This window comes from Chiloscyllium punctatum, chromosome 39, assembly GCF_047496795.1.
Source record: "Chiloscyllium punctatum isolate Juve2018m chromosome 39, sChiPun1.3, whole genome shotgun sequence".
Classification (NCBI taxonomy): domain Eukaryota; kingdom Metazoa; phylum Chordata; class Chondrichthyes; order Orectolobiformes; family Hemiscylliidae; genus Chiloscyllium; species Chiloscyllium punctatum.
The window spans coordinates 57,412,274-57,427,780 of record NC_092777.1 but is presented as its reverse complement, the minus strand read 5'-3'; the positions used below and the strand labels follow the sequence as shown (position 1 = coordinate 57,427,780).

General features: G+C 44.8%; 1 protein-coding gene across 4 annotated transcripts in view; it reads right to left on the bottom strand.

The window, feature by feature from the left end:
• Window positions 1–15,507, bottom strand: part of gnav1 (guanine nucleotide binding protein (G protein) alpha v1) — a 134,936-nt gene that overhangs the window by 11,650 nt on the left and 107,779 nt on the right. For all 4 annotated transcript variants that reach the window (XR_011954851.1, XM_072558785.1, XM_072558787.1 and 1 more), the window contains one exon: window positions 11,279–11,408. Coding sequence is in view for 3 of the 4 variants with exons in the window: in XM_072558785.1 (XP_072414886.1) it covers window positions 11,279–11,408 (130 nt within the window). In the remaining variant the exon portion in view is untranslated. The remainder of the gene's footprint in view (window positions 1–11,278; window positions 11,409–15,507) is intronic.

Below are 15,507 nucleotides of genomic sequence, written 5' to 3'. Positions count from 1 at the left end.
CAAACGTACAGAAAAGGTTGTTACTTGCAGGACCTCAAGCTCCAGATGAACGAAACTTGGGAGTGTCACTGTGACACATCCATGAAGCCACTCCCATATGTTTGTCATCAATCTATAGCCTTAAGGGGAATCAGGGAGGAATTTACAGGTAGCCACCAGGAACCAGAGAAGGAACAGGTAGGACTGTGGATCTCTCTCGGACTCTCTCCGATCAGTTTCAGTTAGGAATGCTGAGGAAAGTGATGATACACCTTAGGATTATGGCAAGCCACAGTAGCACAGTTGGCGAAGGTAGGCCTTATTCTGGTCCCAGGATGTGGCCCTGTCCTCAGGCTGGACATCGCTCATGGATGTATCCTGGGATCTCCGGACATCACTGGCATCGTTCTCTCCAAGTGTAGGGACCTACAGGGCTTGTTCAGTTTAGTGTGAGAGTGGAACTCTCCTTCCTGCTTTAACCAAGGAGCTTCTTGTGGTTAATGCGATTTAGTTAATTGCAAATACACAGTGGACGCTGGAAATCGGAATCAAACATAGAAATCAGGAGCACAGCAAGGCCATTCAGCCCTTTGAGCCTGTCTGCCCATTCGTTATGATTGTGGCTGATCATCCAACTCAATAGCTTGTTCCTGCTTTAACCTTTGATCCCTTTTGGCCCAAGTGCTATATTAAACTCCTTTTTGGAATTGTACAAAACTTTGGCCTGGGCTCCTGTCTGCGGTAGTGAATTCCACAGGCTCACCACTCTCTGGGTGAAGACATTTCTCCTCATCTCTGTCTTGTATCCTTAGGCTGTGATCCCTGTTTCTGGAAATGGGTGGCACAGTGGCTCAGTGGTTAGCACTGCTGCCTCACAGCACCAGGATCCAGGTTCGACTCCAGCCTTGGGCCACTGTCTGTGTGGAGTTTGCACATTCTCCCAGTGTCTGCGTGGGTTTCCTCCAGGTACTCCAATTTCCTCCCACAATTCAAAGGTTAGGTGGATTTGCCATGCTAAATTGCCCATAGTGTTCAGGGATGTATAAGTGAAGTGCATTAGTCAGGGATAAATGTTGAGTAATAGGGGAATGGGTCTGGTGGGATACTCTTCGGAGGGTTGGGATAGACTTGCTGGGCCAAGGGGCCTGCTTCCACACTGTAAGGATTCCTCTATGGGCGGGGTGGAAAGGGGGTGGAATAGAGGGGTGGGAGGGGGATATAGGCGAGAGGTGGGGGGGGTGATATAGGTGAGAGGTGGGGGGGAATATAGGTGAGAGGTGGGGGTGGGGGGGGATATAGCTGAGAGGTGGGGGTGGGGGGGGATATAGGCGAGAGGTGGGGGTGGGGGGGGGTTTAGGCGAGAAGTGGTGCGGGGGGGGTGTTGGAGTTGGTTATGGTGGGGTTGGAGTTAGTTATCATTTCTCAGGTCATCTAACAACCTAATAACATGCTGGTGTTTGATGAGGGAGTGTCAGGAATGAGTTAAAAGCCAACACATTCATCTGGGTCACAGGTTCCATGTTCAAGTCCCACTCCCAAGACCGAAGCACAGAACTGATACTGACAGTCCAGTGCCACTGAGTACTGCACTGTCAGAGGTACCATCTCTCAGGTCCCATTCGCTCTCTCCAGTGAATGGGATAGATTCAATTTAAGGAAGAGTGGGGGTTTCCACCCCCCCCCCCCCCCCCCCCCCCCACTTCCTGGACAATATCTATCCTTAATCATCATTAAAAGCTAATTGGCTGCTATTCCTCCTACAAGACAAATGTGATTTCGCTGCTCGTTGGATGCTGCCTGAACTGCTGTGCTCTTCCAGCACCACTAATCCAGTATTTGATTTTCAGCATCTGCAGTCATTGTTTTTACCCAAATGTGACTGCAGTTGAGTAAACGTCTTAGTTGCTTGTACAGTATTTTGCAATGTACAGTATTTTGCAATGGTCAAGAAAAACATTATTGATAAAAGATTTTCCTTCTCCAGAAAGTAACTGGAGGCTCAAATAACTGACAATATACACATTAAATATTTATTTTTAAAAACTGGATTATTAAATGTGGGGGGAAAATACAGATTTATTCCCAACGTGAGAGAGCATTCATCATGGCACCATTCCTTCGATGTGTGGGATAAACTGACAAGTCTGATCAATAGCTCTATAGATAAAGCACAAGTTGGCAGAAATAAAATAAGTTGTTTCCAGGTGATCTAGCTCTAACATGATAACATGGCTCAGATCTGGCGACAAGGACATTAAGCTGACAGCTGCGTGACTCAGTATAACTTGAAATCCCTGCTCAGAATCTCTGAGAACCCAGGCAGAATGCAACAACTTTATTAGAGTCATGTCCACTATGTCCTGCTGAAACGTTTGTTCAACTCAGAAATCTGTGCTCCCTCCCTTTCTAATGTTCCTTCACCCTGACTGGATAATTATCAGAAGCAAACAGAAAGGTGGAAACATTTGGGGGCTGAATTCCAGAACTTGTGGCTCAGGCAATTGCAGGCACCATTTAACAGTGAAAGGACACAGAGTCAGAGAGTCACAGAGATGTACAGCACAGAAACAGACCTTTCTGTCCAACTCGTCCATGCCAACCAGATGTCCTAAATTAATTTGGGGTAAAATTAATTTGCCAGCACTTGACCCATATCCCTCTAAATCCTTCCTATTCACATACCCATCCAAATGCCTTTTAAATTTTGTAATTGTACCCACCTCCACCACTTCCTCCGGCAGCTCATTCCATATACACACCACCCTCTGTGAAAACGTTGCCCCTTTTGTCCCTTTTAAATATTTCCCCCTCACCCTTAATTTTTGCTCTCTTGTTCTGGACTCCCCCGCGGAAAAGACCGTATCTATTTATCCCATCCAAGCCCCTCATGATTTTATAAACCTCTATAAAGGTCACCCATCAGTCTCCGATGATCCAGGGAAAACAGCCCCAGCCTATTCAGCCTCTTCCTATAGCTCAAACCCTCCAACCCTGACAACATCCTTGTAAATCAAAAAAACACAAAAAGCTGTAACTAGGAGGAGATCAGAGCTGGAGGAGGGTTGTGGGGCTGGATGAGACAATAGTGATAGAGAGGGAGAGACAGACCATGGAAGCATTTGGGAACATGGACTAGAATTCTAAACTCCGACAGACTGGAAACTGATGTTGGTCAGTGAGCACAAAGGTGACGTGACCAGGACTTGATGGGAGTTCCCTCTAAGACTCCAGCATTAACGGCTTCTTTAACTCTGTAAATCACATTTCATTTTAAAAGTTAAACTTCTTTTAAAAGCATTGCAATTGTATAAGCCTGTGAGTCAAACTTTATCTACATCCATCAGCTACAATCAGCTCATTTAACAGACTCAGAAATTCCAATTACAGCCAGTTTGCTCTTCAATCCATTTAATAACAGCTTACAGTTTTTAACTGAAGAGTCCTTGTCGCAGAGTGGCAGTGTCCCTACCTGTGGGACAGAACATCTGGGTTCAAATTTCACCTGCCTCTGAGATGTGCAATAACATCTCTGGATAACAAATTTTGAGAAGATTTGTACAGACAACAAGCAAAACTAATGACATTTACAAAATACATTGCAAGAACTGTAACAAACACTACATTGGACAAACAGGCAGAAAACTAGCCACCAGGAGACATCAACATCATCTAGCCACAAAAAGACATGACCCACTCTCACTAGTATCCTTATATACAGATTGAGGAAGGACACCACTTCAACTGGGACAACACATCCCTAGGGCAAGCCAAACAGAGACACGCGTGAGAATTCTTAGAAACATGGCACTCCAACCGGAACTCTATCGACAAACATATTGACTTGGATCCTATTTACCAAGCCCTGAGAAGAAGATCAAGAAATGACATCATCAACCCTGGGAAACCTAAACACATAAATAAAGAGCGGGCCATACCACAAGTGCTTCACCGGAGGCTCACTGATGATGCTACTTAGTATGGTGACGAAGCATCTGAAAATGAACCTTCCAGCTCAGCGAGCAAACTTACATCCAAAATCTCTGAATAGGTTGATAAGAACATATCTATAAAAGACTGTTGGGGGTGGCTTGTAATATCTAGAACTTTTACTATGCAATAGCAAACAGTGATGATTCAGTTAGTCTCTTACATTTCCACACACAAATACATGATTAAATATAACCATTATTTTAGACATTACTTCACAATGCATTACAAGTCATGCATATAACAAGAGACCAAGTTTCATAATTTATCCCCAATAGCTATTTTTAGTCAGAACTGAAATTAAACAGAGTCTTTAGGCATTTTGACTCAGGCTTGGGATGTATATCTAAGTGCATTCAATATGCACTGTTGGGTCTCCCTACAGCTCAAACCCTCCAACCTGATAACATCCTTTTCTGAACCTTTTCAAGCTTCACAACATCCTTCCTGTAGCAGAGAAACCAGCATTTGAGAAGTGGCCTCAATGTCCTGCACAGCCACAACATGACCTCCCAACTGCTATCCTTAATGCACTTGAATATACTCAATGGCTGATGCTCCACAGTTCTCTGGGATAGAGATTTTCAGAGATTTGCCACATTCTGAGTGAAGAAATTCCTCCCCATCTCAATCACAAATGGCCTGCCCCTCGTTCAGAGACCATGCCCCTGATTCTAGAAGCCAATACCCTCCCTCCCTTCTCCTGAGGGGAAGCATCCATCCTGCATTCTCCCTGTCAGTGAATCTCAGAGTATTTTGAATGTTTAAATTATATAATCTCTCATTCCTTCAGGTTATTTAATCTTTTCTCATCCAACCATCTCCAGGCATCAGTTTGGACACTGGGACCAATGGCCAGGAGAAACATCAAAACAGTGTTTAAGTTATTATGGTCTTTTTCCTTATTTTCATTGAACATGTTTAGTGGTTAAAAGCATTTAAAGGGCTTTTGTGGTCCAGTGATAGCGTCCATAGCTTTCACCTGCCCCTAAAGTGTGTAATAACATCTCTGAATCAGGTTGATTGAAAAATATCTAAAAGCATTCAAGATGGACGAAAAGGTTATTTGATTGGATGAAGATCGTGTGATGAGACTTCCAGGAATGCACCCAGGCAAACTTTGAACGCCAATGTTGTGAAAGATATTAAAATGCAAAGTCCTGCAGACACCAAAAACCTGAAATAAACAGGGTGCTGGAGAAAGTTGGCAGATCTACCAGCATCATTTGGGAGAGCAACAGAGTTAATGCCTCACAGCTTCTATCCCCTTTTCAAAAGGAGAGTCATAGTGGACTCGAAAGATTGTTATATAAAACATTCAGGGAAAGAATTAACTGAAATCACAAAATAAGCTCCGGACATTAGGGTATAAAGTACTGTCAGGGCTCATGTGCCTAAGTGGTAATGTCCCTACCTCTACACCAGGAGGTCTGGATTAGTGTCCTGCCTGTTTCATAGGTGCATAATAACATCTCTGAACAGGGTGATTAGAAAATGTCTGTGAAGGACATTTCTAAGAGGAGCTAACCTATGCATTCCGGTTTGGTTCCAGATTCAGTGCTAGGTCTATGTCGTCAACAGCAACACGAACAGTCTAAAGTCTTACAAAGGACTCTCGTATAACTGCCGATCTAATGTTAATGAACTATTTAGGACAATGTATTAAATCTATCCTATTTATCAAGATTCAGCCCATCTTCTGCTGACGTTTTTGCAATGTCTCAGTGTATAGGTAGCATATATGTATCACCAAGGAGGATTACTGGCAGGGGATTTGTCAAGACACATCAGCTGGTTCTAGTGAACCTGACAATAACAGCCATCATACTTGGCAGAGCTGACATCCAAAAATAATCCCTGCCCACAGCGATAGGAATTTTGACGGACAGACATCTGCTAACGAACAGATGTGGAGATCGGTGTGGTCAGTGTGAGATTCTGTCTCCTCACACTGGGCAAGTGTGGGACAAATCTGAGTCTCGATGCCTTTTAGCTCAACTGGAAGACCTGTCAATTGACTGACACCATTGCTCAGTCCTTGGCTCCCGGGAGATGTTGAAACGGTGATTGCTTCTGTACGCTGCAATTAGCAAATCCAGTCCTCAGACCAAACAGTCATTTCCATAACTTCTTTCAAATGCCTTTCCTTTGTCTCTGGGGCCAATCACTCAATTTTAACTGACAGTACATTTATCATCTCTCTTCAATACAGCTTCAAAATCACCAGAGAACCAACAACCCCTTGCAGCGTGTGCGTGAGTTTGTAGTTTGTGTTTCTGGGAAATGGAAGATCAAAAGAAAAAGTGTCCATTTATATAGTGCTGTTCACAATGCTTTGCAGCCAATTAAACAACTGTGGAGCTACTGCAGTCACAGCTGTAACACAGGGAGACATGAAACCAATATATGCACAACAAGATCCCACAGGCAATATCATGTGACCTGCTCTTAAGGGGAATTAAATGAGTACTGGCCAGAAGAACACATGCCCCTCAATCTCAGTAGCTCCAGAAAACCAAGATCATGCCCTCAGCCATTCTAGAATAGCTAAACTCTCCATGCCAGGTAACATCTTCTGCACACAGTCTTCCCATTGCTCCCCACTGTAAACTTCACCTTCCTGATTGGAAATCTCAAACAAAACTGACTGTTCCTGGCATGTCCACAACCAGCATTCCTATCACTGGTGACTCACAACGGAGTCTGGACAGCAGTGACCCACATAAACATCCAATCTCTTTAACCAGGGTTTTATGTCAATGAGATGTGGGCACTGCTGGTTTGGTAAGCATGTATTTCCCATTCCTGATTGTTGGTGCTGAGCTGCCTTCTTAAACCACTGCAAGAGATGTTAGGGAGGAAGCTTCAAGATTTTGATGCAGTGACCCAGAAGGAATGATGATATATTTCCAAGTCAGGATGATGAATGGCCTGGAGGGGAACTTTCAAGAGGTGCTGTCCTTGTCTTTCTTGATGCTAGAAGTCATAGGTTTAGAAAGTGACCACAAATTGGTGAGTTACTGCAGTGTATCTTGTAGATGGTACACAATGTAGCCATGGTGCTTTGGTGGTGGAGGGACATTAGTCAAGCGGGCTGCTTTGTGCTGCATGGTGTCAAGCTTTTTGAGTGTTGTTGGAGTTGCACTCATCCAGGCAATTGGGGAGTATGACTGACTTGTGCTTTGTATGGTGGACAGGCTTTGGGGAGTCAGGTGGTGAGCTGACTGCTGTGAATTCCTAAACTCTGACCTGCTCTTGTAGCCACTGTGTTTATATAGCCTGTCCAGTTCAGTGTCTGGCCAATGGTAACCCCCCAGTATGTTAATGGTTAAATTCTCTTTTTTTTATTCAAGATGGTCATTATCTGACATTTGTGTGGTGCAAGTGTTACTTGCCACGTATCAGTCGCAGCCTGGATACCGTCTGGGTCTTGCTGTAATTCAACACAGATTGTTTCAGTATCTGAGGAGTTGCAAATGGTGAACATTGTACAATCATCAACAAACATCCTCACTTCTGACGTTATGAAGGAGGAAGGATTATTAACAAAGCAGTTAATGATATAAACAAGGGGAAGAGTAGGCCATTTAGCCCCTTGAACTTGTTCTGCTATCCCATAAGGTCATGGCTGATCTGATATTAATCTCAAATCCACATTTCTGCCTACTGCTGATATTTCATGCTCTTGCCCAATGAGAATCTTGCCCTGCCTCAAAAATACTCAAAGGCTGTGCTTCCAACATTTTTTCAGGAAGACTATTTCAAAGCATCAGGACCCTCAGAGAAAAAAAAAGCCTAATTGGTTTTAAGTTGGTCACCATTAGTTTCAAAGTGACTCCAAGTTCTTGATTCTCCTGGGCAATTTTCCACATTGTCAGGGAGATGCCAGCATCATAGCTAGAGGATTGGTAAGTTCAGGAGCACAAGTCTTCAGTACTATTACTGGAATGTTATCAGGGCCCATGGTCTCTACAGCAACTAGTGCCTCCAGTCTTTTCTGATATCACATGGAACAAATCTGTGATGCTGGAGATCTCAGAAAGAGACCGTGATTTATTCCTAAATCCCTTTGCAATCATGAGGTGATGGCCTAGTGATATGATTGCTGGACTGTAATCCAGAATTCTAGATAATGTTCTGGGGGCCTGAATTCAAATCTTGCCATGGCAGATGGTGGAATTTTAATTCAATAGAAAGAAAGTCTGGACTTAAAAGAGTCTGATCATAACCATTATTGATTGTCAGGAAAAACCCCATCTTGGTTATAAATGTCCTTTAGAGTCATACAGCATGGTAACAGACCCTTTGGTCCAACCAGCCCATACCGAACATAATCCCAAACTAAACTAGTCCCATGTACCTGCTCCTGGCCCATATCCCTCCAAACCTCTCCTATTCATGTATCTATCCAAATGTCTTTTAAACGTTGTCACTGTACCCACATCTGCCACTTCCTCAGGAAGTTCATTCCACATGCTAACCACCCTGTGTGTAAAAAATTTACCCCTCATACCTTTTTAAAATATTTCTGCTTTCACCTTTAAAATGTGTCCCCAGTCTTGAAATCCCCCTGCCTAGGGAAAAGACAACTACCATTAACACTATCTATGAGGGAAACTGCTGTCCTTACCTGGTCTGAGTTACATGTGATTCCAGTCTCACAGCAATGTAGCTGACCCTTAACTGCACTCTGGGCAGGTGGGGATAGATAATGAACGCTGGCCTGGCCAGTAACATCTGCATCCTGTGAATGACTTTTTTAAAAAAAGTCACATGCTGTTGCTTTGTCAGGTTGGTACTGCAGTTTCAGGTGGATCTGGTGCTGCTCCTGATATGTCCTCCTGTGGTCTTCATTAAGCCAGAGTTTACCCCCTGGCTTGAGTTTACCGCCGGGGGTGGGGGGGGGGGGGGGGGGGTGCGCGTGGGGGGAGGCGGGGGGGAGAACCGGTTACACATTGTATTAGCTGACAATTCAGCTGCTGTTGATGGCCCACAGTGCCTCAGGGATGCCCAGTCTTGAGTTGCTAGATCTATTCTGAATCAATCCCATTTAGCACAGTGGCACTGGCAGACAATGTCTGTGAATTTGGTGACTGGTAGACTGGTGAGGAAGCGGTGAAAGAGATTTCTCCATTCTGGTTAGTTTCTTCACCACCTTCCACGGGCTCAACCTGCCAAATAAACCCTTCAGGAATTGGTTCTGCCAAGCCACTCTTGGACATTGAAGTCCTGCCACTGTCCAGAACAGATTCCACACCCACGCCCACGCCCACAATGCTCAACATGGAGGAGAACTGACATCACCTGGACAGGGTGGACTGCTGTACATGGCAATCAGCAGCAAGTTTCCTTGCCCATGGTTGACTTGATACCCTGAGACTTCATGGGGTCCCACGTCAATGTTGAGGACTCTGAGGGTAACTCTCTCCCAATTGGTGCAGCCAAACCTGTTCCAACCTGATAGCTATACAGCCACTGTCCAGTAGGTGGTGCTGGATGGAACAATACTGGCATCACTGGCTCTTCCTTTGCCCCACATGAAAAGTCTAGAGCTAGGGACACCAGGGGGAGTGCCATATAGGACCAAAATGAAGAGAAATCATTATACTAAGAAAACTTTGAATCTTTGGAATTTACTACCTCAGATAGTTGTGAAAACTCGTATTCAAAATAGGGATTGATACATTTTTGATTATCAATAGCATAGAGGGTTGTCAGGATAGAATGGGGAAAGGTTGTGTTGGATTAGCCATTCCTGTTCCTACAGTATCTTTTGTGATGCAAGGAACAAGATCAATTATCACTGAGGATTTACTGCACAGAGAGAGGCCATTCAGCCCAAACAGTCCATATTGGTGTTCATGCTTCCCTCAAGCCTATTCCACCTCTTCCATCATAACCCTGTGTTCCCTTCACCCTCATCTCCTGGTCTAGCTTCCCGTTAAGTACATCAATATCATTCACTTCAATGAGTCTCTGTGAAAGTGATGTTCACATTCTTCCCACTCTCTGGCTGAGGAAGATTATTCAGAATTCCTTATTGGATTTCTTGGGGAAACACGAGAGGAAACACACCCTGTATTCTCTTGATCAAAACCTTTCAGCATTTTAAGTACCTCCTTTATGTCACCCCTCAGACTTTGGTTTTCAAGAGAAAACAGACCCACCCTGTCAATCTTTTCCTGAAATGTTTACCCAGTCATTCCTGACGTTACACTTCACTCTCTGCACCCTCTCCAAGTGCCTCCATATCCTTATTATAACAAAGCAGACAGAATTACCGATGCTGTTCTATGATGATAATAGGTAGAGAGTTAATACTTATTAGTGACTCCCACCTGAACAGAGCCTCGGGGATTGGGTGGGGAGGGGGTGCTATGGGACAGAATGTGGGAGATTTTAATAGATCACATCACTCTGCCAACACCATCAGTAGCTTCCTCACTGTTTGAGGCTCATCTCAACAACCTCTGCTCTCTGTCAGACAAAGAATCTCTGCTCAATTCTCTTGTCAAGCTTGTAATATATAATTATGGATGGCTCATAATTTCCTTTGAATGGAGCTGTCAAGTTAGTGCGCTCCAGTTCGGTTGAGCTGACAGGTTTCACATTTCTCTATTCGCAGTCAGACTCTCGTTATTGATTGCTCATCACCTGGTTCTTACTGCTACCATCCCGCAACTTCCGCCAACTTTCCCTCAGTTTCTTCATCGGCTTTTACTTTCTCTTGTCCAGTTTGTCTGCTCACAGACCGCCTCTCAGGGGAACAAGAGCTCAATAGAGTGAGAGCACGAGAGGGAGTGAGAGAACAGAGAGAAAGAGACAGACAGACAGAGAGAAAGAGACAGAGAGCGAGAGCGACAGAGTGTAAGAAAGCGTGAGAGAGTGAAAAAGAGTGAGTGTGAGAGAGAGAGAGAGAGAGAGAGAGAGAGTGAAAAAGAGTGAGTGTGAGAGAGAGAGAGAGAGAGTGAAAAAGAGTGAGTGTGTGAGAGAGAGAGAGAGAGAGAGAGAGAGAGAGAGAGAGAGAGAGAGAGAGAGAGAGAGAGAAGCAGAGGCCCTGAAGGAGATGGTGGGGGTGTGGGGAAAGTTGGGGTGTTGAAGATGACCGGCTGCACTCCCTCCCCTCTGACATTTTGGATTTTGCAGTGAGGGGATATTGATCCATTTAGTGCCTAGTTAGCTGTGGGAATTTCTTCACTTAGCCCTTGAGGAGTGTACAGGCAGCTGCTGGACACTCTGACCCATTGACTGAGCAAGTGGACAAAGCCTCCCCACCAGAATCACACCATCCTCCCGCAAACAGGCCACTTACCACTGCCGGCTCCTCCAATAGATTCATGTCATACCCACTCAACGCTGCCACAAATAACACCGCCCTCATGTCCTCAAAGCAGCCAATCCACTTCCTCCGCTCTGTCCGCTGGCCTCCGACATCATACAGCCTGGAAACCACAAGGAGCAAACGTTGTTACTTCAGTGGGATTTTACCCCCTACATCCCAGATATCCCTTTCCACAGCTCACTGCTTCCTCTCAAGTTAGAACGGCACCAGGAGGAGCAATCAACCTCTCGAGGCACTGCCAGAGGATCTCCAACCCTCGACGACTGACATGGAGTCTCCAGGAATTCCAGTTAACTATACAAGATAAAGCTGCAAAAGTCTTACCAGATCATAGCCGCATGGTGGCTCAGTGGTTAGCACTGCTGCCTCACAGTGCCAGGGACCCAGGTTCAGTGCCACCCTCAGGCAACTGTCTGTGTGGAGTTTGCATGTACTCCCTGTGTGTCCAGGTTAGGTGGAATGACCATGCTAAATAGCCCATAGTGTCCAGGGATGTGCAGGCTTGGTTGAAACGATTTGGGAAATGCAGGGTTACAGGGATAGAGTGGGTGATTGGGGATGGGTCCGGGAGGGATACTGTTCAAGAATTAGTGTGGACTCGATGGAATGAATGACCTTCTTCCACACTGTAGGGATCTAAGATTCTATGCGGCTCCTCTCTCAAAAGAGAGAGAGACAGGACTGGAGCTGGTTTCGCCTGTGAGTCACCATGCCTCAGGCAAGGGAAGATGTTGAGAAGGAGGATCCTTCATGGTAACCTCAGCTAGAACAGGAATTGTACCCATGCTGTTGGTGTCACTTTGTGGCACAAACCCTTAGTCATAGAGATGCACAGAAACAGACCCTTTGGCCCAACTCATCCATGCCGACCAGATATCTAACTTAAAGTCCCATTTGCCAGCACTTGGCCCATATCCCTCTGAACTCTTTCTATCCATATACTCATCCAGATGCCTTTTAAAAGTTGCAATTGTACCAGCCTCCACCAGTTCCTCTGCCAGCTCATTCCATACACGTACCACCCTCTGTGTGAACAAGTTGGCACTTTGATCCCTTTAAATTTTTCCCCTCTCACCTGAAACTTATGTCCTCTAGTTCTGGACGCCCCCATGCTGGGGAAAAGACCTTGTCTATTTATCCTGTCCGTGCTCCACATGGCTTTATAAACCTTGATAAAGTCATCTCTCAGCCATCGAAAATTCAGGAAAATAGCCCCAGTCTATTCAGCCCCTCCCTATAGCTCAAACTCTCCAACCCTGGCAAAATCCTTGTAAATCTTTTCTGAATCCTTTCAAGTTTCACAACATCTTTCCTATAGCAGGGAGACCAGAAGTGCATGCAATATTCCAAAAGTGGCCAAACCAATGTCTTCTGCAGCTGTAGCATGACCTCCCAACTCCTGTACTCAATAGACTGACCAATGAAGGCAGGCATACTAAATGCCTTCTGCACTATCCTGTCTACTTGTGACTCCATCTTCAAGGAACTATCAACCTGCACTCCAAGGTCTCTTTGTTCAGCAACACTCCCCAAGACCTTACCATTAAGTGTGTAAATCCTGCCTCGACTTGCCCTTTCCAAAATGCAATACCTCATATTTACCTAAGTTAAACTCCATCTGCCACTCCTCACCCCATTGGTCCAAGCCTACTGAGCTGATCTGGAGGGAAGAAATAGTGTCTTCTTTTCAAAAAGAATATTTGAACTTATGAGTTATAAAAGGCTGTTTGTCAGTCAAGAATCATCTAATCAAATAATGTATTGTCTGTTGGCTTTGATTGGCATAGGGGATTGTGGGTTGGACAAGTCAGGTGACCAATGGATGGGGGTCAAAGGGGCTTGGTGTGAGAAGTCATGTGATGAACCCTCCAGCAATACAACTAACCAGAACTGATAACACCAAGTTGCTCATCCAATGGGGAAGCTTGAAGATAAAAAAGGTCAAGGACCATGAACACTGATCAGAACCATTTGAAATTCCTGCTCTCCTGGTCTCTGACCTCTCAGTCTTTGCAAACTCCTCTAGCCCTGATAACCTTCAAAGTTGGCTGCATACCATCACACTCTATCCTCCTAAACTACCCCACACCAATGGGAAAGAGAAGATTCTTTGTTACCTAATTGATTGTAGCTTTCAACATATACAATCTGTTGTGAAACTCAAAAGGGTTCAGAAAAGATTTACAAGGGTTTTGCTAGGGTTGGAGCATTTGAGTTAGGAAGAGGCTGAATAGGCTGGGGCTGTTTTCCCTGGAGTGTCAGAGGCTGAGGGGTGACCTTAGAGGTTTATACGATCACAAGGGGCATGGATAAGGTATTTTCTCTGGGATGGGGGAGTCCAGAACGAGAAGGCATAAGTTTAGGGTGAGAGGGGAAAGAATTAAAAGAGATCTAAGGGACAACTTTTTCACACAGAGCATGATGCATGTATGGAATGAGCTGCCAGAGGAAGTGGTGGAGGCTGGTACAATTGCAACATTTAAAAGGCATCTGGATGGATACATGAATAGGAAGGGTTTGGAGGGATATGGGCCAGGTGCTGGCAAATGGGATTAGATTAGGTTAGGATATCTGGTTGGCATGGACAGGTTGGACTGAAGGGTCTGTTTCTGTGCTGTACATCTCTAGGACTCCAGAGTCATCTTGGAGATTCTTGAATTCCTGAAGATCTGAACACAATTCCTCCAGATTTGTCTCTCCTGTGCATTTTGAATTTGCATCATTGTATCATTAGCTGCCTGGGCCCAAAAGCTCTGGAATTGACTTTCCATAAACCTTTTTGCCTCATTCTCCTCCTTAAACCTAATCCTCCATCTAACTTTGAGGTAGGCTTTACCTCTGGCAGCATTCCTTATTTTATCCATCATGGCACAAGAAATGGGATGTTGGTAAGGTGGCATTGGAAAATCCAACATACATTTATTACAGCTCACAAAAAAACCCAATGCATTTATATACAGACTGAATTGACATAAACACATATATCACTGCATTTATATAGACAGCTATACACTGTATTTCAGTGCTTGGGTGATCATTAAGGTATATAGTTACAAAGAGCAGGGCATTTCCAGCAGAGTGTCATTCTTCAAGTGGCCTGTGTCAAGACGGAGTCTGAGGCATTGAGACATCAGATCACATATTATGATACAGCAATAAGTTAATGAGAAAATCTCAAAGGTAGACTGACAAACTGACCAACAAACTTTGATCGCCTGACCCAATTGACTTTGAGTAAATTTCTATCCAGTAACTATTCTATGAAACACCTTGGAGGAGTTCACTCAGTGACAGAAATACAAGCTGCTGATATGGCCGCTCAGTTTCCCCTCCTCGACCACCTTCTCCATGACCACATCTCCCCCACTGTGTCCGGCCTCAGCGTCAATATTAATCAATCCGTTCTCTCTCAAATGCTATCAGACTCGCTCGAACCGCAGTTGTTTCAGGGCGCGTTCTTGCTCACCCTGTTCTGTTCAATCGCTGCCTTTCACATCTATGACCTGAAGATAACAGACAAAGTGGCGTGTCTGCACAGCAGGAATGGAGGTCGGGTGTAGTACACTCGAGCTTCACGATCAGCAGCTCCATTAGCCAGCAAACAAGCAGCAGAATTCACAGACTGGAAAATTACAAATCGAGCCCCCCACTCTCATTCTCTTTGTTTGAGCGATGAGAAGTTATTATTCTACATAGAGATTCACTGAACATTCATAAAGGCAGTGTCACTAATAAAAACCATGCTGATAACTCTAACATTAAGGTACAGTATTAGAATCATTTATCAGTAACCAGCACAGACTGCACACGGCTTATCAGCACCATGCAGGAGCACCAGGCTGGTGAGGTGCCTATGCCACTTCTTTTGCCAATTCCAGAGTCACTGGAGCATGGTTCTGTTGTATCAGCATGCCATTGCACACACCCCTTCAGCTATTCACACCAGCTTGTACATTCCTGTTCTCTTCCACTCTCTCTCTTGATGCCCCCAAATTGTGTCATGCCAATGTCACACCTAGCATTTAACCAGCCTCCATTTACAGATCACTGGATTTATTCCACCCCTGCCCAGTGTGCGGTTGCACTTTTAGTTTGCATTGGTTCTAATGCTGCTCCTTTGCAAAATTCTGTTCATCTTGAATGAGTTACAACCCTGGGCACAAGCCTCCTCCGCTAACTCATTAGATATTCGTCTATCC